This window comes from Maniola jurtina, chromosome 18 (assembly GCF_905333055.1).
Source record: "Maniola jurtina chromosome 18, ilManJurt1.1, whole genome shotgun sequence".
NCBI classification, from domain to species: domain Eukaryota; kingdom Metazoa; phylum Arthropoda; class Insecta; order Lepidoptera; family Nymphalidae; genus Maniola; species Maniola jurtina.
In genome coordinates, this window is record NC_060046.1 from 11,883,381 (window position 1) to 11,910,893 (window position 27,513).

Genomic DNA, 27,513 nt, shown 5'->3' on the forward strand with positions numbered 1-27,513 from the left:
TGTATGAACATTTTTAAGACCGCGTAACTATGAAACCGAATATTTTAACAGAAATCTGGAAAACCACAGACATAGATATTAGTTTCTAGAATATGTCTGCAAAATTTCATGGACTTTGGTTGCTTAATATTCAAATGAAACTGGAACTACGATTGTATGAAACGAGTGGAAACGAGTGACGGAGACAGCCCTCTTAATTACAAATATCATGCGACCATGTCTTGTCAAGGACATCACAGCTCGTTAGATAAATTATTTTTCGCATCGACACCACCGACTTAAATTAAGTATTATTATTAATCGGCGGTGGTTGGTGTCGTTGACAAGACATGAGGGCGACAAAAAATAAAACAGAAAATATTTTTAGATAAAGAATCCCTTTATTCTGCAAATACAAGAGTCATCGACTCTACAAAGGACTGCAATATTAGAAGAGCTATTGCCATTTATAATGTGATATACATATCAAATACTTCTATACGTTACTTATCTATTTAATAAATAATTTACTTTTAGCTATCATTTACACAGCTTATTTAACAGCATCAAAACGTTGATTCGTTCAAGGCTCGGACATACAAAGCGCGAAATGTGACACTACGCTTATTTACACCTATTTAGCCAAGTGTACACTAGCAATTAAACTTGCAGATGTCAGATCTGGCAAACCACTTGCACCGTAGAACACTCGCAAGTCAATTTCTGCAAAAAAATTGTGTAACCGTGTAGATAATCGCAGGAAGTCAATTACCAGCAAAAAAAAACACGCAAACTGGGAACCCACTTGCACCATACTTGCTCTGTGTAAACACTTGCAGTAACCAATTTCCGCAAGAAAACTAGTAGAAACTGATATTCAGCAAGTGTTTACGCAATACAAACTTGTCAAAAAAAAATTGTAGAAGTTACGTTCTGTAGAATTTTACTTTCAAAAATTAACTGTCATGTCAACATCAGCTTCTGCAAGTTTTTCCATTGCATTGCAACTCTCGCAATTTTTTGCGCGTGTTTACACAGTGCAAGTGACTTACCAAAGCTAACTTATGCAAGTCTTATAGCTAGTGGACTATATGAGCTCCGCAGTTCCTAGGAGCAAAGTACGATTTAAATTCTATATCGCGTTCTGCATGACCGAGCCTTCATTCATAACAAGCACGTTTACTTTGAGTCTAACGCTAACTTACACCAAAATAAATAATGAATCGTGAAGATAGCAAACCTATTTCAGACATAGTCTGAATATATCGGCTAGTCGAGACTCCAATATGGATTATTTACTGCATGTATAATCAGTATTTCTGCATGCATAATCAGTATTTACTGCATGTATAATCAGTATTTACTGCATGAATAATCGTATTTACTGCATGTATAATCAGTATTTACTGCATGTATTACCATAATTTTTTAAGTATTGAACTAACTTCAATTAATTTCATTTCATATCGCACACTGCCATAACAACCACAACATTTTTTACACAGAATTCTGTATGAGGTAATAGAAACGGTATGTGCTGTTCTTTAATACCAGACGTTTTGTGGATTTTTAGCGGTGGTACTTATTATAACAGTGAGAACTTTTCCACCTAGCCATGGAGAAGAATGTAAACTCAAACGCTATGCAAATAAGTTTGCTTTTACAAAAATGCGCATTGGTAATTTGCGTGGCGAAAAGCTCTGATTATGGCACTTCTATTCCTTTTCTGAATTCTGTGTAAAAAAAATGCGGTGGCTATTTAAAACTGGTTAGTTATCAAAATATGAAAAACAATGAAAATTAAAGCATACATTTTTTTTATTATTTTGAAAATAAATTGTTCATCAATTTACTATCAAAATTCAAAGTCCTTAAATTGAAAATGAATTACCTAAACTTTCAACACTGTTTTGGTTAATTAATTCCTAATACTGTTTATTACATGGTGTACATACACATCATACATTTGACATGTATAGGGCCCGGTTTCCACGTAAGCGGAGCGGAGCAGAGAGATGTATTTAGTCGATCAATCAGATTTTAAAACATGCCCTAATTTTTTCACGACATTAAGAATCTGGTTGGTTGACTGAAACGGAGCCTAAGCCGTGTATAAAAGCCTTGTATTAAAATATTAGTAGCAAATTATACAATACAATCAGTACTGTTACATTCATAGCGAAGTCTCGATTTCGCCCCACTAGCTACCTATAGGAACCAGAGCTTCTAATAATATTCTCCTAAAATTCGCGAGCTTACAAGTAAACTTATACATCTAGCCAATACTATGTCACTGGAAAGATCAGGTAATTTTCAATATAGTGAAAAATCACACTAAAGGCAGATTTACATCAAAACAGTCACTGGCGACAGTTGCTTTGTGAAGTTAGACTATTTTCATGTCATGTACTAGCTTGAATAAACGACTGTTAAAGGTGTCTGTCCACTGAAACGGAGCGAAGCGGATATCTATTCAGTCAACGAATATAAAATGATCACGTGCGAAATTTATCATAGGCGTCATGTTTACAGAAATAATGGTCCTTAATACGGAATTTCGATACAAATGTAAAGTATCCGCCAAGAAAGATTACACAATACACATCAAACTTTAGAAAGAGATTTTGACTTTGTATTGCGTCGTCTCTGTCACTCATACTTGTGACGTTTTGTCGGTTTCAATGACAGACAACTGATAGTGTAACATATTGAAATAATGAACACGACACATTTATGCATACAAGACAACGAAAATAATTTCCGCGCGCATTTTCCGTTAGATCAAATTTGACCCAGGCTTTAAAGTACACAAATCTAACCCTTGTCACTGTCGATAGCTACTATTTTAATCTGAAATTGCCTTTCAGCTGACCGCGTATTAAGGGAGCCTGTCCACTGAAACAGAGCCGGACGAAGCTGTGTTTAAACGATAAAATCAGATTTTTTATTTTTCAGAGATGCGTCATAAAATATCATTAAAAACTGTCACTAATTTGATTGATATGCTTAACACGTCGTCGCTCGGCAGAGCATTAGTGGGCAGTCACCCTTACACGCACAACACAACTTTTTAATTCTTTGTATAAAAAATAACAGAATTTTTCTACAAATAATTTTAAAGTTATTGCAGCGATTTGCGACCAACTTTATACATTCATAACATTAATATAATTTATATAATACATAGTAATTTAAAACAAATGTTTACTTACGAAATTCTTTTGTGCCTGATACTTACACAAAATCTTATTTAGGTACTTCTTGAAGGGGATAATGTTATGCAGTAAAAAAAAATATAAATCTATTTTTTGTAAGAAATACAAAATGTTGTGAATAATTATGGAATTGTGATGAGGATTGTTTTGTTTAAAGCTTATATTACATAACGTAGTAGCCAAAATAATTAGGCTCGTAGCATACGAGACTCCAAAAAAGTAGTTCTCATTACAATGCATATCTTTACATGCATAGGATGCTTCATGATTTTAAAGAAGTAATTAATTTTAGACCATATTATGTCCGGGCGCATATTGTACGATTCCGATATTTTTTTATTAACAGATAAGGGTGCCTGTCCACTAAAACGATGCAGAGTGGAGTTGTGTTCAAACTAAAATTTCTTTATTTCATCTAGGCCAATTTTAGGACAACCAACGGTTCGGAGAGCAGATTTTACTGAGAAGAGCCGGCAAGTAAACCAACATTTACTCTTTTCAAAATACAAAATGTTACAACACGTAACAACTTGGCATATTGCGACAAAAAATCGCGTTTATTTAGGTAGCAATGTTATTAATGTAATGTCTTATAACTCCATCTCGTAGGCGACTGAATGCAAAGTTACTTCACTGCAACTTTGTCATTTGTTCACTCGACCAATCACATTTTTGATGTGGTTTTTTGTATATTATATTATGGAACTTTTGTCCGACACTAGCCCCGTTGTAGCCTAAATTACCATGTAATGAAATGCATCAGATGCGACCGAAGAATTTCAAAGTAATAAAGTTGTAACATATTTATTTATTTAATAAATCTCCACTCCATTGCACTTTAGTTGGCAGGCACCCTAAAAAGTCGCGTTTAATATGCTACGACCTTTACTAACATATATTGTTGCTGTATAACTGTATGTAAATGTATGTATACGTACCATATACATAGTTTTATATATAGTGTTTTTTGATAAACACAATACTATATAAATATATGACATGTACTTTATACAAGCATTGCTAAGGACTGCCACAAACCAAAGACTTTATCCCCCGATAATAGATATGCACAACGCCAAAAACGTAAAACGTCAAATCGTAGGGTACCGCGAAAATGAAAAATTACCAAAATACCAAACAAGCATTTAACACAATATTTGGAAATATTTGGAAATACCCAGAAAGCAGTTTATAAATATCAAGACTTCCTAAAATTGGAGTCTTTTAAATATTTTAAGATGTTCTTAATCTTAAAATTTAATAGAATAGAATAAGGTTTATTTGTTTATCCAACAAATATTAAACAAAATAAACATTTACCAAAATAACGCCTTAAAATCTTCTAAAAGACACTTATTGATTTTTTTTCGTTTAATTTTATAAACATAGGGATGGTATAGGTACTTTTGTTTTTTTATTCTTTTTTACTTTGGCATTTGGCGTATATGCGTTATCTGATGAAAAGTCTTTGGCTTGTAAGAGCCCTTACACTTGGTACCAATGTAACTGTAAATATTTACACAATATAATAAATATATTGTACATAAATTATTTAAATACATACAACACTCAAACTAAACCCAAAATAAAGTAAATTTATACTCTCACAACTATAGCCTTTCTATGAAATGATTTATTTAAAAAATAAATTCTCAGTCTTCTATTATAATATTAGATCTTCGGATTTACAAAATGTATCATACAATTTGTACAAAAATTACTAAGTAATCTGTTATAGAAATTGACCTGACCTACAAGTACAGTAAAATTTTTGTTCTAATAAACTTATTCAACTATATATACACATACACAGCTTATACTTGGCTTATAGGTATAGGTGTATTAATATAAACCATATTGTATAAGCTTTGTGTAATTTTTTTTATTAGTACATAATAATAGATTTGTGATGATAAAATTGATTTGATCGTACCAAATCAAGGCGCAACTGTGATTACAGTTCCGTCTATAAACATTTCAATGTGAACTGTAATTACAGTACGCGACAGGTCGTCATGGCAATCAGGGTGGATACGCTCCGCACACCCGCACAGCCCCCGCGCGATAGCGTTGTTAAATGCGCCTCATATGCGCCCGATTGCCATCTCGTCATGTCGCGAACTATACAGTTGCTTCATAAAATGTGAACTGTAATCACAGTTGCTTTATAAATGTTACAATACAGTGTAACATTTGATTGGTGCAATGTTTGCTGCAAAAATTTCTATTGGCTATTACTTTTTACTTTGCAATGTGGCTACTTCTGTCGTAAACAATCTCTAAACTAAAAACAGGTTTAGAAATGTATTGCTATACCTTTCATAATGCTCCCTGTGGAAAAGGATAGCACTAGATTTATATGTACCTGTCAACTTAGATTGTACACAATATAATTAGCTACAATATTAGCCAACAGTATGATATAATTGTAGCTAAAGTGGCTAATTCTGTTGTACACAATCTCTAAACTAACATGACAAGTCAAATCTAGTGCTATCTTTTTCCACAGAGAGTATTATGAAAGGGATAGCAATACATTAAGTGTGAGATTTGACTTTGCTCAGACCTGAGATTGAGTTAAAATGAGACAGATTTATGTGAGAGATATGCATCTGTCTCATTTAACTCTGTCTTAAGTCTGAGCAAAGTCAGAGTGTATTCTATAGATATCACCTTTACACCTGTCAACTTAGCCAACACTGCCAAAATATAAGTGTTGGGCTTGGTAATTATAAATGTTGAAATGCTTCCTAAAATATAAGCACACCTAAGTTAAAATTGATATATTTCAATCATTTTGTTCAAAATCATAACTTAAAAAGGTGCGCGTTTAACAATCCTTAATTTTCTCAATATACATCCGTCAAGGTACAATGTACCCAAAAACTAGAATAATTTTAGCATACAAGACCAATCTAATCAAATCATTAGATAGATCCAAAACTAGGCATATAAACCAGATTTTCTGTTCTTGTTAGAACATACGAATATTATATACACAACGCATTCTTTATATTGTCCGTCACAAAATGTCATAACATCACTTATCAATTAGTGTCGATTTTCATTACTATTATCTTTTTAGTGTCATTTTAAATCGCCCTTATATGCGTATAAATACGCCCCTGATGGGCCTGATGAGGCGCCAGGTGGGCCTGGTCAGTCGCCTTGTGGGCCCGATGAGCCGCCTTGTGGACCTGGTGAGGTACGGGTGGTTCAGGTGAGGCACCTGGTGGGCCTGGTGAAGCACCTGTGGTTCTCCTCACCTCGCAGGTGTTTGCGTGTGTGCGCAAACAGATTTGACTCCTCTGACTGGAGACGGCAATCCGACACGGTCGGCGCTAGATTAATACTGCCAATACTGACCACTACTCATCACTATCACTGTAGTATTTGCCAGGCATGCCATATAGTGTCAGCTAGTTGGCACGGGCACGCTTGGCATGCGAAGATGGCGGCGCATGCGCAGGTCTAGGCGCCTGGTGAGCCTGGTGAGGCGCCTCGTCAGCCAGCCCCGACCGCATCATGTACTTGAACTGTGGCATGTGCTGAATGACGTCTCGGATTTGCACTAAAGCCATGCCGTTCTCGCCGGCCGCCGCCGATTTGCACTTCCCCGACATGCGCAGCACTTGCAGCTGGGCTCTGGAAAAATTTGAAATTTTGAAAAAGTTGTAATGATACACATGTAGCATGGAAACAACCAAGTACATTAGTGATACTGATAAATGTCTTAAGACTGATCTGTAGTGATGTTTAAGCATACTTTGACTTTACTCAGACTTCATGTCTCTAACATATTGCTCTGTCTTAGGTTTGAGCAAAGTCAAAGTATTCTATTTGACTTTGCTCAGACCTAGACAGGTCATAAGTCAGAGAGACAGGGTATAGACTATTTTTCATCAAGACTATTTTTCATTTAATACACTGGGTGTGATACAGTGCAAACCAATGTCGTACTTTTTGACAACTTTTTATTGATCCCATCGTCCTATCTCGCAGCTGCGCTGGCTATGTGCTATGTATCAATCCTAGCGCTTCACACTAAGGGTGTACTCACGTGTTGGGCTTGTAGAGCGTGAGGCCAAGCGCGTCCAGCATGGCTCGGCAGGTGGCGAGCGGCACGCGCGGGAAGAAGTGGCTCGCCAGGTCTGGTAGCGTCATCAGCTGCTCCGTGTATTGGTAGGGCTTGGCGTTGATGCAGGGCACCATCGTGTTCTCCACTACCGCCTTCTGGACCTGATGACAACAATCGCGGGTCAAAGCTGGCTCTGAGTCAACGATGATCCAGCCTGGGTCAGCCTAACCAGGGCTTTGGATACCTCGAGCTTAAGCCATTGAGTCTAAGGGGTGATCTTTTCCGATTTAAGGCTGTTAAAATGAGACAGCGTATATCGTGTCGTTTTAGCTGAAACTTAAGTCTGAGCAAAGTCAGAATACGCGTACTTGTATAGATAGAATATATACTATATACTTGTATAAATCTCCGTCAAAGTTCACTCTATAGATCTCCACTAAAGGCGCCAAAACTTAACTTAGTTCGACTTAAGTTTCAGTTAAAACGAGACAGGTGTATGCCAGCGATATAAATCGGTCTCATTTCAACGCATCGTGGGAATTTCGTATTGATGTACGAGCATTATGAAAGGGATAGCAATTACATTTAAACCAGTTAATTTCTTTCTCGAAAAGTAGAGCACTAAATGAAGACTTTTTTTATTTACGGGGGAAATTTAAAGATACCCGACGTCCTGGAAGACATCGGGTTATTTAGGATTTCTATCTACTAAAACCCGTTCGGTACCACCCTCAGCGAATATTAGGAGGCTCCGAGATTTCTGATGAACGCGTTGGTGTCCCCCTTAGGCAACGCCCATAGGACTCGTCCCAGCGAAGACAGCTTTCTGTCTCATACATTGCTATGAGGTATGACAGCTTGTACCACAGCAAGCTGCCATCTTCCCAATGGCAGCTATAAACCTAGAGCCTCAATAGCTCAACCGGTCAAGGAGTGGACTGAAAACCGAAAGGCTGACGGTTCAAACCCCGCCCGTTGCACTATTGTCGTACCTACTCCTAGCACAAGCCTGACGCTTAGTTGGAGAGGAAAGGGGAATATTAGTCATTTAAAATGGCTAATATTCTTTTTTTTTTTTTTTAAATTGTATTGCCTAACCCAAACATGAAATAAAAGATTTTTAATTTCAAATCATTCATTTATTTCTGAATTCCCTGTATTCATAAATGTTATATAATATTGATTATGTAATGATATAACTGATAAAGGTAACAACAGTTAACGTTATAGACATATTGTGCCGGAATCACCATTGTTTGATGGCCCTAATGATTTTACCCGAATCATACAAGTTTAAAACTAAAAAATCCTAATGCTTGTTTTCCTATAGGCTATATAACATTGTTTAAATGATATAACAGATATAAGGCAACAGTTTTGTTATAAATAAATTATGCCAGATAGCCCATATGTACAAGTTTAAACTATAGAATCCTAATGCTGGTAAAAGACGACCAAATGTAATTCCGCCATTATTATTATTATACTTAATAATATATAAACAATTGTAATCTAATTAGTATATTATATTGATTGTGACTGGATTAATTTATTTATCACATGACAGTTAATTTTTAACATAAGTGTTAAATTTAACCTTATTTATAGTATACCGACTAGTCAATAAAAAGGCGTAGAAAAATAATAATAAATAACTAAGATAAAACATTTTCTTTCATAATAAAAAACAAAAACAATAGAATTTTTGGAATTAAAATTTTGGAATTATTGGAAATTCTTCTATTTTCCTAAATAGTAATAAAAACATTTTATAGTCTGTACCCCCAAATGGAACTAGCGTAAACAAAACTCGACTCTAAAGTTATTGTTTAAGCTCAGTTTTTATGAAAAAGTAAACAGAGCCATCTAACGATTTTAAAATCTCTAATCCGCCGTACAAATAGGCAACGAGTTTTGTTTACTCAGAAACTTATGCTGAGATCTATAGTTTACTTTGAGTTTGCTCAGACTTTACTCATAAGTTTATAACACAATAAAGTTATGGCTCTGATATAAATCCGTCTCATTTTAACTAAGGCCGAGAGCTGTAGAGCGTACAGCGTTGAGCGTTGCTCAGACCTAAGTTTCAGTTAAAATGAGACAGATTAATGTCAGCGATATCTCGTCTGTCTCGTTTTAACAGTTTCAAGTTTAAGCAAAGTCAAAGTTCGCTCTATAGATCAGCCTGAATGAAGTCTGAGAAAAGTCAAAGTTGGTCTATAGCCTAAGAGCGTTTGAGCACTCATGCGTATTCGTGTTTTTTATGTAAGCAAAAACGGAGCTTCCGTTGCAGTTAAAATTAGACAAAGTTATTGCCCTGACTCATTTAAACTCTAACTTATTATAAAGTCTGAGCAAAGTCAAAGTACGCTGTATACATCTCAGCCTTGCTCTCGCAGCTTAGATTAGAGAAAGCTGATTTTACAAGTAAATAATAATAATAATTTATACAATATAATAATATATGATAAACAAGACGATATAAAGACCCAATGTTGTCTAATATTATAGAATATCAAGATTAACTTACATAAAAATTATACTGTTCTGTTCCTTTCAAAAAATCGCACAAGACAGGACTTTTCTTTGCAAAATTAAGTAACAAACGTCTCCGACTATCATATCGGAGGAATATACATATTATATATAGTATATACCTAATAAAATAATATACCTACATATAATATTAAGCATTTTATGCTTTCAATATTGTCACAGCACCAAGGCACTTGGGGTTCCGTAGTCACACGCGAAACCCAAGGGTTTATCTCTATCTATTTAGTTCTAATTATTATTTATCTAGGAAATCGTCTGATAGTTATTTCTCTTAGACGAATCAGATTTGTAACGTCTATCCCTCTCTTGCATAGAACGGAACCGATCATGTTCTTGCCTTGTCCTTTCCTTTCTCTGTCTCTGTTTCTCTTCACGCAAAGCCCTTAAGTTTATCTCGTTCTTGCGGACTTGCTCTTGCCTCCTCCTTTGCTCCTCTTGGAAACGTAACTGAGTTCCCTGTTGCCATCTCTGTTGTGCCCCATTAAACTTGTGCTGTTCTTCCTGTTCACGCCTGTTGGTTGCTAATGTCACACGCTTTTGTCGTTCCAGTTGGCGTGCTTGTTGCTCTTCCTTGGCTCTTTTTTGCTCTTGGTAGTAACGTGACTTGTATAGTTGCCGCGCATCAGTTGTCAATGCGGAACGCTTCTGTTGCTCTTGGTTAAATCTTTGTTGCACTTGTTGGCGCGCTTGTTGCGCTTGGTTATTTCTTTGTTGCTCTTGTTGGCGCGATTGTTGCGCTCGGTTAAATCTTTGTTGCTCTTGTTGCGCTTGGTTAGATCTTTGTTGCGCTTGGAAGGTGTGCAACGCGTCTTGTTGTCGTGCGTTGGTCGAAAACGTTGGACGCTGCTGTAGCTCTTGTCTCCGTCTTTGTTGATTTTCTTCCTCTTGACGGTTGTGTAGCCGCGAATCCGTTCGCTTTTCCTGCGACCGCGCTTTTTCCTCCTGCCTGCGTTTTTGTTCTTTTGTCTGCAAGTTGCGCAACTCGTCTTTTTGCCGTGAGCTAGTTGCCGCAGTTTCTCTCTTCTGTTGATTCTGTTGCCGCGAGTGTTGTTCTTGCCTGCTTTGTTGCTCTTGCAAGTTGCGCAACTCGTCTTTTTGCCGTGAGCTAGTTGCCGCAGTTTCTGTCTTCTGTTGATTCTGTTGCCGCGAGTGTTGTTCTTGCCTGCTTTGTTGCTCTTGCAAGTTGCGCAACTCGTCTTTTTGCCGTGCGCTAGTTGCTGAAGTATGTCCCTTCTGTTGATTCTGTCGCCGCACCTGTTGCTCCTGCCTGGGTCGTTGTTGCTTTTGTTGCTTTTGCAAGTTGCGCAACTCGTCCTGTTGCCGCGTGCTAGATGCAGCCGTCGATCGCTTGTCTTTGCTTTGGCCTTGCTCTTCCGTATGAATCTGGGAAGTAGGAATCCGTAGCTTTTTAACTTTAAATTTTATTATTTTTTTGGGCTTTTTATTCCTTTTTTTTTTTCAACTGCACTTTTAATAATGGCTCACATACTTAACTGATACAATCGAACCAGTTAAGAGTAAGCCACTGTATCACGGACTTGGAATTCAGTACCATTATGAGCAGACGAGGTATCCGATAAACCAATTTTAATGTGGTGGGATTTAGTTTGTTTGCTCACTCAGTAAATATTTATCTCGGTAAAAACAACCAAGTTGATAAAACGAGATAAAAAATTTAAATTGGTTGTTATATTCTGAAATGGGATATCAATACATAATAATATAGCCTAGATCCGAGACATCCCCAAAAAGGGGTAGGAGGCAAAAAGATAGTAAATCCCTGCGATTGTGATTTTTGCAGTCAGCTAGCAGTCCAAATGTTAAGGAGCAGACTGAAATCCGAAAGGTCGGCGGTTCAAATCCCACCCATTGCACTATTCGTACCCCATCGTCGTACCCCACTCCTAGCACATGCTTTGCGCTTAGTTGGAGGGGAAAGGGGAATATTAGTCATGACTAACATGGCAAATAATCTTTTTAACAAGTGTAAATTAAAAATTTATAACACCCCCGACGATCCAAAGTATTTGAGTTTTCCAAAACATCATTTTCAAATAAATAATTATGTATTTAGGCAACGTCCATCTTGACAGCTTGACATTTGTCTATTGACATAATATTATGAACCTAACGGTTATCTAACCTTCTTTTCTACAAGAAAACTAGAAAAGAGCTGATAACTCTTAAACGGCTGAACCAATTTTTTTAGATTATAGCTAAGAACACTCTCGATCAAGCCACCTTTCAAACAAAAAAAAACTAAATTAAAATCGGTTCATTCGTTTAGGCGCTACGATGCCACAGACAGATACACAGATACACAGATACACAGATACACAGATACACAGATACACAGATACACACGTCAAACTTATAACACCCCTCTTTTTGGGTCGGGGGTTAAAAAGAAGAAATCTAGAACCTACGAGTAAATAATGGAAAAGTGTCAGCCGATCAGTTTTGTTAAAGTTTGTTGGGTTCTAATTATCCTATAGTTTTCATGAAAAAAAGAACCGTCAAAGTTTTCTCCGTCAAACTTTGACGGAAACTCGACCGAATTTTGGGGACGGCGGTCGATCTCCACAGCGATTAGCCATTTGCGGAGTACACTCCATTCCCTCGCTCTCATAACCCGATGGGTCGGAAATCCGACACGATTGAACAGAGATCAGGCGCATTACCGACGGGTTTACGTGGGAACACCACCCACTTCCGAGCTCCGGGCTAGTACTTAGTATTTACTAACAAAAAACCCAATATCTATTTTTTTTGGCCCGACCCGGAAATAAAACCCAGGACCCCCTTATCCGCAGTCAAACATACTAACCAGTAGCCACTGGAGGCAGTTCTAGCACTAGCATTGACACATACTTGACCAGTTTTTAGGATTCCGTACACGAATAGTGCCAACGGGACCCTATTACTAAGCCTCCGCTGTCCGTCCGTCAGTCCGTCCGTTGCCTGTCAACGGGCTGAATCTCGTGAACCGTAATAGGTAGAGAGTTAAAATTTTCACAGAATGTGTATTTCTATTGCCGCTATAACAACAAATAAAAAAATTTCAAAAAATTGCGGCCACGAAAATTATTACAAAAAAATTAAAAGTATTATTTTTTGTACGACGATGAACCCTTTGTGAGCGAATCCGACTAGCATTTGGCCGATTTTTAAGCCATTAAAATGTCACTGCTATCGGCTTTAACGGTGAAGGAAAACATCATGAGAAAACCTGCGTACCTGATCAGAGTTCTCCCGTTTTGAAAGATGTGTGAAGTCTGCAAATCCGCACGTGGGTGATAGTCTGTGACAATAATGGCCAAGTTTGTCACTTGACATCAGAAGTGGGATGACTCACCTTATAAGGCGTATGATTGCCAGAGATGCTGATGTCGGGGATGGGCGTGAGCCGCTTCCGCGAGTCCACCGTGTGCGAGCCCGAGTGTCCATTCATTGAGTTTGTCACTTGGGGTTGAACACTGCGGGGAAATTTGACTATTACCATCTTGCATTATTTTTAGAACCTTTAATATTGTTAGAAACGGAAAATTGGGAATGTCACTTATATCTTTCCTAAGAGTTCTCCAAAATATTATATTGTAGATAACGGGTACATACAATTAACTTGATGATTTTTATTCAGTGCGCTTATCAACAAATTGCCAGCAGGCAAGTTAGCCTTAGGCCGCGCTCCCTTTGGATGCGTTTTCACTTTTCGTACGAAATTTGATGATGCGAACACGTTTGAAAAGGCACGAATCTCGATTCTTGAAGTACCTAGGAGACCCATTCTCAGTACACCGGCGATGGGCTGAATGAAGATGGTCTTGTAGTTGATTGATTAAAGTTAGTAAAGTATGTGTAACAAGAGTAGGGCTGTACGGGGTCGCATTCTCACTTTCTTTGGTCACATATCTAGAGGCCACGATGTCTCCTTTGAAGGTTTAGTAGTTCAAGGAAGAATAGAGGGCACCAGAGCACGTGGTAGATCGCCTATGAGATGGACCAAGCCAAGTGAGAACGATTGAGTCCCCTTACATGATTGAAGAATAGAGACGCATTGTTCGGCGTACTAAAGCACTGCAGTGACGACTATGATCACTTTGCATATGAGAGTGCCGTTTGCTTGAGCCATTTGATCAAGCCCTTTGATGCGACCGTCAAGCAGCTTGATCAAGCAAAACAAAACTACTGTCTCGGAAGCCATCAACGACAACGTAGAAGTAAAGTATGAAGGGTCTCACTTCATGGTGGAGGTGTTGGCCGTGCTGCGCACGAGCGGCGGCGGCGGCTGCTGCCCCATCGCCATGGTGATCGCGCTGTTGGGGAACTGCAACAACACACAACTCATACAGGCCCCTTCCATGATTCATATGACGACCGGCCAACCTGCAGGGGGATTCTATAACTTTAGCTGACATTCTGCAATCGACGACTCAAGTCTTAGGATTCCGTATCTCCAGAGAAAGACAGTGTCAATGTCAAAGTCATTTATTCAAATTGGGTACTATTACACACTTTCTGATTATCAAACAATTATGTAGTGGTGATATTAATTACGTTAACTTAAAACTAAAGCTACGAGGGTGCCACAAAGTCTGAAGAGACCCACAACAAACTCAGACGGATATTCTTTTTATTATCACTACTTTACCAAAACAGTGACCCTTACGGGATCCACTTCGTTATCTGTCAAGACCCATCAAGGGAATCAAAACGTAGAGGATATAGCTTTTGATTCCCATGACGGATTTTGACAGACAGACTGACAGACACAACAAAGGTGATCCTACAAAGGTTCCTTTCTTTCTTTGAAAATACGGAACCCTTAAAAACTAGTATCGTATAGCCATAGAAAAGGCATAATTTGCAGGAAAATACAATACATCATCTGTAGTCAAGTAGTGACCAAATATAGAATTACGCAATACTGTATTGTATTAGGATAAAGTTGATCCTTGCCACCGGTGTGGCCTGTGAGGTTAAGGAAAATTCTTCACAAAAAATATAACCTTTTGGTTTTCCCCCATACACAACAAAATCTTCACTGGCTTCAGTGAGGAGAATATTGATGTTTTTTTTTTAATTTTATAGACTAGCGCTTGGCTGCAATCAGATCTGCTGGCAACACACTGGTTTCTACACGGCATCGTACCGGAACGCTAAATTGCCTGGCGGCACGGCTTTGCCGGTAGGGTGGTAACTAGCCACGGCCGAAGCCTCCAACCAGACCGGACCAGAAATTTAGAAATTATAAGATTATAAACTTCGGCCGGGAATCGAACTCGTGATCACCCATTATAGGGCCACAGCGGTTACCACTGCGCCAGGGAGGTCGTCAAATATAAATAGTATAGCGCTCTCTCTGTAACGTAATCCCATACAAATGATAGAGCCAAATATCTCTGTCTATGCTAACCATTTTGAGCCACCAACCAATCACAAACGTTTGCAAAAACATTTGAACTTGATTCGAAAATGGTTTAAAAACATTCGAAATTCAATTAGAAGAGATAGTTTGGTTTGTGATTGGTGGTTATCTCAAAATGGTTAGCACCCACTGAGTTTTTTTGGCTCTATCATTCGTATGGGATTACGTAACAGAGAGAGCTCTATACTAACTTCTTTCCGTGGATAGGGTAGTTTCAGTGTCATGTCGTGAGGCGTGGCGTGACATTATATGTTTGTGCTGCATCGTACCTGCACGTTGCGGTTATGCTGCGAGCGGTGCTGCGGCATGGCGGCGGCGGCGGCGATGGCCGCGTTGTTGTAGCGCGCCGCCGCCACCTGCGCCTGCGCCGCCACTTGCGCCTATACACAACACATCAACATTATTAACATATCCAATAGAGCTGCTTAATTGACGGGCGTGTGACCTGGTAGAGACAGCGCGAATCGAACGATCACATTGGTTAAGCAACGTTGACCTTTGTCGGTAGCAGGATGGGTCACCTATTTTGGGTGTCCAAATTAAGCCTTTTCGTTTCTTCCGTGCCTCAGAGAGCACGTTAAGCCATCGGTCCCGGGTTGTTATCACTAACATCTGATAAAATAACGGTTAAATCTTAAGAGTCAAAATCTCGTTCTGTAAGTCGAGATTATGCGGAAGCATTTAAGAAGCTACCACATTATTATACTATAAGAAAACTCCTTTTATATGAATAATAGAAAGGAGTCATAACTCACGACCCTCAGCAATGAAGAACCAGTATCTGAGCGAGCCTGAGCACAGTATAATAGAGCATTGAGTACTAACCTGAGCAAGCCTGAGCACTTGCTGCGTCTGCGCCTGCGTCAACGTGCCGGGCAAGCTCCAGCCGTTGGCCAGCGCTTGAACGGCAGCCGCGGATATCCCCGCATGGGGCATCTGCATCGCATTCGACGCAGCTGAATGTCGCTGCGCGGGCCTGCGCCCCCGCGACGCGCCCACGTTGCCCATGGACACGCCGCTGCCCACGCCGCCCACGGCACCCGGGGGAGGCGCTGGCGGCGCCCGCGTCCATTGCCCACCGCCCGATACTGAGCCTGGAAGTTATGACCTATGTTAACTTTGTTGAATAAACAGAGTTCGTGTTCAGGCGACCGATTTATTGATGTCAAAAATCTAAAAATCGGTCAAGTACGAGCCGGAATTGCACACGAGGGGATCCGTACCTACCTACCATCTTAAATTTTTTACATGGCGACTATTTTGAATTTTCTTATTATTTGTTGTTATAGCGACAATAGAAATACACATTCTGTGAAAATTTCAAGACTCTACCTGTTACGATTCACGAGATACAGGCCGCTGTCAGACAGGCGGATGGACAGGCGGGCACCCTTTCGGTACGGAACTCATATAAAAGCTAAATCGATTTCAGTGCAGTCTCTATTATAAAATTGTACAGTATTGTTTATTGCGTGACATCGCACCAAATCCACCAGACCTATTATGACGAAATGTTCAATATTCGAAAGCATTATCGTCGCATTTTTTAGGGTTCCGTACCTCAAAAGGAATAACGGAACCCTTATAGGATCACTTTGTTGTGTGTTTGTCTGTCTGTCAAATTAAAATGTGTTTCAATTTTCAAAATAAGATAACTATACCAATTGGGGTATCATATGAAAGGGCTTTACCTGTACATTCTAAAACAGTTTATTATTTATTTTTATGCATACTTAATAGTTTTTGATTTATCGTGCAAAATGTTGGAAAAAATACCCGAGTACGGAACCCTCAGTGCGCGAGATTGACTCGCACTTGGCCGGTTTTTTTTCATTGCCGTCAAAAAACTACTTGCTCCAATTTTGATTAATCTATTTTCACTCTGAACAAAATAAATTAACGATTTTCACTACAATTTTGTACTTGTTACAAGTCAGTTTGTATTTTTGTAATCTAGACAAGGGACAAATCTAGCTTCTCTACTCTTTCCACTAGTTTTGGCTTTGGCCTAAGGCTGCGATTACACCTGTATGTTTTACTCACGTAAGTAGCTTACGTAATTAATTGACAATATTTCTATGGTAAATGACACTTACATATTGTAAGATTATTTACATTAGTAAATTAATCGTTAGTTAATCATGTAAGCTACTTACGTAAGTAAAACTTACAGGTGTGATTGCAGCCTAAGACATATAATATTGATACTTTTCCAAATAATGAGAAAATCGGTTCATGAGAACATACGGAACGTTCGACAAAAACAATCGTTTGAACATCAGAAATCGAAAAAATTAGCTCTTGGTTTTTATACCAATCCAAAGTAGCACAAATACAGACAAAACCGCGTGCAAAAACTAGTAAACAATTAAGACAAAGTATACACAATGTAAAAAGAAACTTGTACACTGGCGGTTAATGCAAATTTCTTGAATGATGTCAAGGATTTGTTGAAGGTCCTGCCTCAATACCAAACAAGAAACCGACGTAGTTTTAAAATATCTTAGTTCATATAAGTATAGGCATTAGGCTTGACAACTAAATAAAAAAAACAGGCCAAGTGCGAGTCAGACTCGCGCAAAAAAAGTTCCGTACTCGGGTATTTTTTCCGACATTTTGCACGATAAATCAAATAAATCTGTTTTAGTTTCATATATGATAACCCACTTATTTGGTATAGTTATCTTACTATGAAAATTGAAAATACTAATTATTATTTGTTCATGAACACATTTTAATTATTTTTTTCTGATATAACAACAATATTTTCACGGTTTTCGGATTTTTCCCTTTACTTGTGCTATAAGACCTACCTACCTGCCAAACATGATTCTAGGTCAACGGGTAACATCCTACAAGTTTTCTTGACAGACACTACAGATGGAGAGCTGGACAGACAGACAACAAAGTAATCCTATAAGGGTTCCATTTTTCCTTTTGAGCATGGAACCCTAAAAAGGAAGCTGCGTAAATATTCCGGTATACTAGATTTAGGGGGATTTTATAGAGGGCATGCTCATGAACAGTTATCATTTTTTGTGAAAATTCGAAGCGATTTTGAGTTTTTAAATCTTTTGAGGTAGTTACTAACTGACCCGCCTTAGCTATTTTAAAATGAAAGGGGACTTTTAACTCCGAAACGCTAAATACGGAAGGGCTTTTTCAGTTAGGGATTTTTTTCGGAGCTATTTTCAGAAGCGGAGTACCTACCTACCTAATATGACGAGAAAAGAGTGTGAAACTCCATAGTTTTATTGAAGAGTTGCCACTTCAATGCGATTAGAATTTTGAATAGAAGCAGTCATTATTGCGCGAATGTCCGTGATACACAAGGGACAAGTTCTCTACAATAATTTTGTACAATTATTATTGTTAGGTCTCTCCTGAGGATGCTCCGAGCGACGCTGAAGTGAAACGTACTCATACATTGAATGTGGTTTAAGAGATTAGTGTGGTGCGTGTTGCCTGCTTGACTACTTGCTATCTAGGGTTCCGTACCTTAAAAGGAAAAACGGAACCCTTGTAAGACCACTTTGTTGTCTGTCTGTCTGTTCCGGCATGTTCCGCAGAGCAGGAAGATGCAGATTGCAGGCATATCACATGCAGCACGTTGTAGGTACCAAACAGATTTGTCCGTTTTAACGAAATAGCGACCGTCCACGGCTTCGCTCGACGAAAATAACATAAATCCTTTATTCTCTATACCATGGGCATTTCTAGAAATCCGACCTTATAGGCTTATTCCTTGTATTCATTATATAAAAAGGAATCTCTGTGCAAAACTGCAGCTTTCAAGACCAAGAGTTGACCTAGCAGGTGATAAGTCAGTTAGGGAGTCAAAGTTTCTTTTTGTATGTATTGATGAAGATAGTATGCATTAAGTACTTAAATAATTGTTCCTTTAAGTACGATACTTTTATTGAAGAGTTGCCGCATCACTACGATCTCCCAACCACAGTTAGAAACCAAACTGTTTTGGGACCGTTATCCAAACGCGAGGTGTGGCAGAAATCACGATCATAATGCGGAAGTATAACGTCATTTTATTTTTTAACCCCCGACCCAAAAAGAGGGGTGTTATAAGTTTGACGTGTGTATCAGTGTATCTGTGTGTCTGTGTATCTGTGTATCTGTCTGTGGCATCGTAGCGCCTAAACGAATGAACCGATTTTAATTTAGTTTTTTTTGTTTGAAAGGTGGCTTGATCGAGAGTGTTCTTAGCTATAATCTAAAAAAATTGGTTCAGCCGTTTAAGAGTTATCAGCTCTTTTCTAGTTTTCTTGTAGAAAAGAAGGTTAGATAACCGTTAGGTTCATAATATTATGTCAATAGACAAATGTCAAGCTGTCAAGATGGACGTTGCCTAAATACATAATTATTTATTTGAAAATGATGTTTTGGAAAACTCAAATACTTTGGATCGTCGGGGGTGTTATAAATTTTTAATTTACACTTGTTTACTAGCTGATGCCGCGACTTCGTTCCCGTGGAATAGGTTTTTAAAAAATTCCGTGGGAATTCATTGATTTTCCAGAGTAAAAAGTAGCTTATAATCTTGCTTATAATGTGTTAATCCGGGGTATAATCTTCAGCCAAATCCGTCCAGAGTTGAAATTTTCACAAAATGTATTTCTATTACCGCTACATCAACAAATAATAAAAAATTTAAAAATTAAAAGTGTTATTTCTTGTATGAGGGTATGGAACCCTTCAAACTTGCGATTGGTACACGCACTTGACAGATTTTCCCTTGGGGAGGAAGAAAATCCTCATGGATATGTCAGCGTTTCTGGCATGCTCGACTCCAGTGGGGTTGCTGCCCAACTGCCTACGGACCACAAGCCCCGCGCGGCTCGATTGCGGTAGAATTAGGCAGCCCTTACATATTCAATTTAGATCGCGATCAAGTAGCTCTCATCGCGATCACAGATTGATGGATTGCGCTACTAAATTACACATGCAATCTTGAGACTTGATTTCGTCAGTCCGTAATCCGTATTACCCTATCGCCGCGTGAACACGGGTTATCATGGATTTACATTAGGTTCACGCTGTAGTATCTCTTGTCTCAGCCCTAACTTTGAAGAAGAGAATTCGTAGAAGGCGCTGGGTTAAACAGTGGTTGCAGAAAAGAGTTACAGAAAAGTGTATACTCATTGAAATCTTCTTAAAGAAATACAACTAACTGCTGAAGATGATGATTACAACAAGTGTAAATTAAAAATTTATAACACCCCCGACAAGCGAAGGTTACAGAAATAACTAGAAAAGAGCTGGTAACTTTCAAACGGCTGAACCGATTTTCTTGAATTATAGCTAAGAACACTCTCGATCAAGCCACCATTCAAACAAAAAAAACTAAATTAAAATCGGTTCATTAGTTTAGGAGCTACGATGCCACAGACAGATACACAGATACACCGATACACAGATACACACGTCAAACTTATAACACCCCTCTTTTTGGGTCGGGGGTTAAAAACTACTTCAGGATGGATGAAAAATCTTTTAACAAGTTACTACACATAACTCCATATATCTGTAGCCTAGACTGACGCGATCTTGCGGTTACACGTCCAATCTTGATCACGATCAGTGGATCGCGATCTTGATCACAAAATATCCAGATATTTTGTGATCAGATGCATCAATCCGTCAATCTACTCCGTACATTACTAATCTGGATGCTGTGTAAGGGCTGTTACAGCTACAATGTCATGATCAGAATCATCTCTGATTGGTTGATGCTCGCTCACTATTGGCTACAATGGACTGTTGCAACAATATAATAATAATAAATAGCCTTTATTTACTCCTTATCTTATCTTAATCCTAATTATTTACATATTATTTTTTAAGTAATTTACATTTTATATCTAGTATTAATTTAATGTTAGTAAGTACTTCTCTATTAGTATTTTTGATTGCTATGGTGAGCGTATGAAGTGTGGATGCGTGTGTGTGTGTGTGTGTGTGTGTGTGTGTGTTTGTATGTGTGTGAGTGTGTGTATCTGAATGTATACTTGTGTGTATGTGAATACGAGTGTTTGTTAGTAAGTTAGTAGAACTTAGTATATTTTATTTAATATTATTGCTTATTGCTGAAGCTGAATTTATGGTATTCTTGTTGCAACAAGAATACCATAAATTCAGCCGATCACAACGATTGCGATTGTAACAATGATTGATGCAATTTCCCGCAATCTAGCAGGTACTAAGATCTGTTTCTGTACACTGCGCAGTCATCCGGCTCGTGTTCAGATTGTGCTCGTTATTTGTTTTGCGATCACAGTTACCTACCTGAGTTTTCTTATCACACAGTCTAAGCTAGAAATTACATTGGCCATAGATTTTTGAAAGATTTTTTTTGACGTGACAACGTCTTATAATTCGATAGAGCCGGCTGCACGCACGAAAAAACATGACTCATGCGGCGTTACCTCGCTCTGAGGCGTTCCATGTAAGGCTTGAAGTGCAAGCGAGAGCGCGGAACGAGCGACAAAGAAGCACAATCGGCCTTTGTTGTCACGTTCAACTATCTTCAGTAAACCGACTTTACAGACAACCAATTTTTTTTTTTTCAATTTTAGAAAACTACATCATGGTGAAACTGTACAGGACCTTTCTACTGCATAAAGTAATATGTTAGTTACCTATAGTTTTTCTATTAAATACGTAAAGGTCGTAAAGGAATGATAGAGATCCAAGGTTATGGAAATAAACAGAGGGTCAATGTTTAGAACTGATTATAGCGCTTGGATAATATTAGAGCAAAGTCCGTTAATCCGCTAAAAATAGAAAATCCATGGAGAGGGGAGAGTATGGTAACATCGTCAGAGTGAACCAGAGTGAGGGAACTCTCGGTTTGATCCTGAATCGACGATGTGTCAAATATTAAGCTACGGATGACGTGAAATCAAAGAAAAAACCGGCCAAGTGCGAGTCAGACTCGCGCTCTGAGGGTTCCGTACTCGGGTAATTTTTCCAACATTTTGCACAATAAATCAAAAACTAATACATAAAAATAAATAAAAATCTGTTTTAGGATGTACAGGTAAAGCCCTGTCATATTATTATCTACTAGCTGATACCCGCGACTTCATTCGCGTGGATGTAGGTTTTTTAAAATTCCCGTGGGAACACTTTGATTTTCCGGGATAAAAAGTAGCCTATGTGCCAATCCAGGGTATAATCTATCTCCAATCTAAATTTCAGCCCAATCCGTCCAGTAGTTTTTGCGTGAAGGAGTAACAAACATACACACACACATACAAACTTCCTCCTTTATAATAGTATAGTGTGATGTGATTAATGATTTAATAATGTTACTATCTAGCCTGGCTAGATTTCAATTTCTCCTGCGTAGATTGGCTAATGGCTAGTCTCCCTTGAGATTGACCGAAATTCGTCCAGGACCAGCCAGGACACGTTGGCCGAGGAAAATACTTATATTATAGTATTTTTCTCCTACCGCCTACTCTTTTCCTCTGCCCATCCTTTCAATGTCAGTTAGATTTTCCAAATATAAAGTGGTCAATCGCGACAATATAGATACAGAAAATCATCTAAAAAATTATAATCGTATCTAGGTACGTATATGTGGGCGTGTTTGCTTTATAAAATTATTATATAGAATCTTCTTTAATAACAACCTCTTTCGGTCTAAGATTTATTCATATATAGAACCTGCTTGTTTAAAAACCTCCACGATCCTAGCGCCGCCTAGTGAGTTTCCTGAAGATCTCTTTTTCATACTGAATTGGCGCCAATACTATAAAATTATTGTCCTAATAGAATTTATAAGTTGATAACTATGACCTTCTGTTGTTTGTTTTGATATTAATTAAATATCTTATTATTCTTAAGATATTTAATATGTTATTTAACTAGATAATTATTTAACTAAGAAATATAGAAAATGTTAATTGACTCCATTTTCGACAAATCACGTTGGCCACGCCAGAGGGCGTGTCTCGGCGGGAAAAGCTAACTTTTGGAAGAAGAGTGGAAGAGTAGACATGTTTCTGAATACTTAATTTTATTAATGTGATTTTAAAGGCTAGAGTGTAAATAATTATCATTGTAACTTGAATTAATGTTTGTTATGATCTATGAATTACAATAATGGCTTTATATTCTGGGATTGTCGCCGACATATACTTGCTGAGCACCTTTCAATGCCGTGACCTTACTTAGGTCCGTTATCTAACAGATAGTCAATGTAAGTCATAAAGGTTTAATAAAACTTAAGCCCTTAATATCGCCCTTACGCTCCTCATGTGTCATATAGTTATCACATCGTAAATCCAAAATCCATGTGGACGAAGTCACAAATATCTTAATTTTATGATAGTTGTGACTTTGTCCGCGTGGATTTAGGTTTTTAACAAGTGTAAATTAAAAATTTATAACACCCCCGACGATCCAAAGTATTTGAGTTTTCCAAAACATCATTTTCAAATAAATAATTATGTATTTAGGCAACGTCCATCTTGACAGCTTGACATTCGTCTATTGACATAATATTATGAACCTAACGGTTATCTAACCTTCTTTTCTACAAGAAAACTAGAAAAGAGCTGATAACTCTTAAACGGCTGAACCAATTTTTTTAAATTATAGCTAAGAACACTCTCGATCAAGCCACCTTTCAAACAAAAAAAAGTAAATTAAAATCGGTTCATTCGTTTAGGCGCTACGATGCCACAGACAGATACACAGATACACAGACACACAGATACACAGATACACACGTCAAACTTATAACACCCCTCTTTTTGGGTCGGGGGTTAAAAACATGTGGGAACTCTGATTTTTACAAACCCATCTATCTCTGGGATATCAAGCTAGCTCTGTACTTTTCGTCAAAATGTGTTAAAACCGGCAAGTGCGAGTCGGACTCGCACACGAAGGGTTCCTTCCCGTACCATTTTTAGTTTATTTTTTGTGATTTAAGCCCAAATTTACGCTTTTCGGATTTTCCCCTTTTACTTGTAAGACCTTCCTACCTCCTAGAGCAGGGGTAGGGTAGGGAGGTAGGGTACTTCCCGTAGATCTAGAATCTAGATCCACGTACCCTATAGGTTACTTAAAAGACACAACAGACAGGCAGACACAAAGTGATCCTATATGGATTAGTTTTTTTTGTGGCCTTTTGAGGTATGGAACCCTAAAAAATATAGTTTGATAAAATATTAACTTAAAAAAAAGTGATCTACTTATTGGACAGTAAAAAAGTTTCTATCCCCTAATGAAGGGTCAAACCCCTCACACGTTAAGTTCAATGAACCCAAGAGGGTCAATTTATACACTTCGAAAATGAGCATAATATACCTCTAATGCCACTGAATTTTCACACGAAATGGACAGCTCATAATAATTATGCGAATAAATTATGAATCCATTCATTCTTTCAGTATTAATGACTGATAACATTATCAACAATACACAATTTAAAAATTAAATTAAAATCACTGTGAAATTGAACCATTTAAAACATGAAAAGTCGGCAAAAACTCACTTTTGATTGGATATGTGGCCAGAAGAGGCACAAAATAGAAAGTCAAAAAATGTGAATTAGGCCTTCGCCCCATCATTGGCCAGTACAAACTATAATAGTTTGGTCCAGGTTTGATCAGCCAATCAGACAGTCTGAAGGATTATTACACTATAATTGCTGTCAGCTGGTTAATGTACAAAAGCTGCATTAATCATTGCTACATCTCAATAGTTTTGATTGGCTGATATTAAGGTATTTGAGCTGAAACAATGTATTGCAGCGAATAGTTATAGTGTCAGCCAATCAGATTTGTGATTGTCTGTAGCTGTCATTTCCAGTAATCAACCATTTGGACTGCAAAACTGAAATAGTCTAATTTGCTAACCATATTCATCTCAACACTCAATATTATAACTACATGCAAAAGTGTGTCAATCTGTCTACTAGCTTTACACATTACTTGGTACAAAGTGAACTTACATCCTGGGGAAGGACATAAGGCCAGGAAAATCAAAAGTTCTTACAGGATTTAAAAAAAAAACCCACACCAAAGAATTTGCAGGCATCATCTATTTGATACAGAGATAGCTTGCATTTCAATGAGGCATATAGGCTATTTTTTATCCCAGAAAACCAGGGCCTTACAAAAAAAAAAGAACTAGTAAGAACTTTTTTATTTATTTATGCAAAACTATTGAACCAGGCTTTCACGGCCAGTGTCCAGGGCAGTGTCCAAAGATTTAAATATAGACACTGCAGGGGTTAAAGAGCAAATACTTTCTATAAAGCTTACCTTTGGCTGAGATCAGGAGCTGTGAATCCACAACTTTGTTAGGCCAATACTCCTCAAACTCCGTACCAGGGGGAAAATAACTCTTGATGTCTGTCAAACTGATCACAGAGCACGTCTCACTGGCAAACAGTTCGTTTCTAATACCCTGCACTTTACAACAGAACTTCAGGTACGACAAGTCCCAGCCTTTCAATTGGTCCGCTTTTAATTTCAAATTGTCCGTCTCACCCTCAAAGTAGAACAACGGAACAAACTTTTGATTATCCCGCACTGTATATGGAACTACAGACTCTTTGTTAATCCTAATAAAACCACACTTGTCCTTGTTATTGGTTGTGCCCCTTAGCAACTTATTATAACACACATCTAAAAAGTTATAGAACTCTCCAGCATCGGATAACCTCACTACTAAGTCTTTTTGGGTGAACGGCTCCCGACCAAACTGTCCGTCACAATGCCTGTTGTTGATTTCGTTTAGTAATCTAGCCTCTATTTCAGTGATGTAGTAACTTCGTATACACGTACAGGAGTAGATGTCCGCGTGAAGGTAGTTCAGGTACTTGTTGAGGAGCTTGATCTCCACCATCCGGACGGCCACGTACTTCTCTCCGGACCGGTAGATGTAGGGGATGTGGCACTTGCCGAGCTGGTCCCAGCCGAAGTGGCCTTTCCAGCTCGCCTCGTCGGGCGCCGGGGTCTTTTTGTCGTCGCTGACGGGGCGCGGTTCCGTGACCTGAGCGGCGCCTGGCTTTCTCGTGAGGAAGTTAAGGATGCCCAACTGCCCACCGACACCAGCAGGCACGGCGCCCATCATAGCACCCGGCTGAGGCCGCGCCGCAGCCGCGGAAGCCGCCAAAGCCTTCGCTTTGTTCGCCTCCACCATCTTTGCCGCCAACTCCCTGATTTCAGCCTCATCGGGCCGCTCGGTTTTCACCTGCACTGGTGCACTTTCCGTCATTTTGACGAGTTTTATAAATCAAATATAAGGAATACTTATTAGTTTTATCCGTTCATAATCACTGCAAATCCCTGCTACATGGTGTCCCTTTGGAAAGTTTGAACTCCACTTGGTATTCACACATGGTAAACATTGGCACCGATAGCACACATCGAGTTATCACTGCACTATTTGACAGATCAGCGATGCACGGCGCACACAACGGGTTATTTTATTGTTATCAGCGATATTATAATCACACATAAGACGGTCTAACTTGATTAGGCTGATGCTAGTCTGCCCGACCCGAGGGTCTCGGGTAACTTGTTTATATCCGTCTTGACGTTTGCAACTTTTAATTTTCTGGTTAACCCGGCATATGAATATTCACTAGAATTCAATTAATATGCCGAATTTTCCTGGTTATCGCAAAAAAATACTTTTGTTTCCACGCTGCGGTTCGGTGGGAACATGAAACCCAAATTTTGTGTTCACGAGGGAAATGCCCAATACCGTTGTGTAGTCTCGTGGGGAGTGCGGTTCTCGTACATTTTTCACCTTTTGGTGACTCAGCATCGAACAAAATGGCCGCCAACAAGGCTTTTGTTGGCCAATCGAGCCATTCCTAGCGATATACATACCTACAAAAATCCCGTCTGTGACGTAGCCGCACTCCCCACGAGACTATTTCTCAAGGACTTTTCATTTTTAGTTTTCAAACTATTCATCTATTTTTGGATTACCCTCAAAATTACAGACATACAATAGAAGAAAACGTATATTTTTTAACAAATAAGGCCATAACAACAACCAAAAGCCACCTTTCTTCTTTTAATAAGATAAAAAATACCTACATAATAAATGAGATTTATGAATGTACTCTTACAAAGTAGGTAGTCACTATGGCTAGTCTCGTGAAACTGTTTTCTATGTCTGTACAGAAGATCTTGCTACATTTTCTCTTCTAAATTCAACCTTATGTGTATAGCGAAAGGGACTAAACACTTATTGAGGTAAAAATAATTCCA

At 38.4% G+C, this 27,513-nt stretch overlaps 1 protein-coding gene and 1 long non-coding RNA gene across 3 annotated transcripts; one reads left to right on the forward strand and one right to left on the reverse strand.

Moving 5' to 3' along the window:
- Positions 1–331: 331 nt before the first annotated feature.
- On the forward strand, positions 332–8,867 carry LOC123874555. The gene is made up of 3 exons (XR_006797950.1): positions 332–2,351; positions 6,691–6,697; positions 8,857–8,867. It is a non-coding gene; the product is annotated as an uncharacterized LOC123874555 (long non-coding RNA).
- LOC123874542 (chromatin modification-related protein EAF1) lies at positions 6,053–27,172 on the reverse strand. Of its 2 annotated transcripts, XM_045919962.1 has the most exons (7): positions 25,549–27,080; positions 16,082–16,350; positions 15,526–15,636; positions 14,070–14,155; positions 13,184–13,304; positions 7,255–7,433; positions 6,053–6,839 (listed from the first exon to the last, which is right to left on the reverse strand). In XM_045919962.1, exons 1-7 carry the CDS (start codon positions 26,504–26,506, stop codon positions 6,614–6,616), a joined length of 1,950 nt encoding a protein of 649 aa, XP_045775918.1. In that variant the 5' UTR covers positions 26,507–27,080; the 3' UTR covers positions 6,053–6,613. The 2 variants fall into 2 exon arrangements, with proteins under 2 accessions (XP_045775918.1, XP_045775917.1); XM_045919961.1 differs by lacking the exons at positions 6,053–6,839; positions 7,255–7,433 and adding an exon at positions 9,734–11,211 and having other exon boundaries at positions 25,549–27,172.
- Between the last annotated feature and the right edge of the window lie 341 nt (positions 27,173–27,513).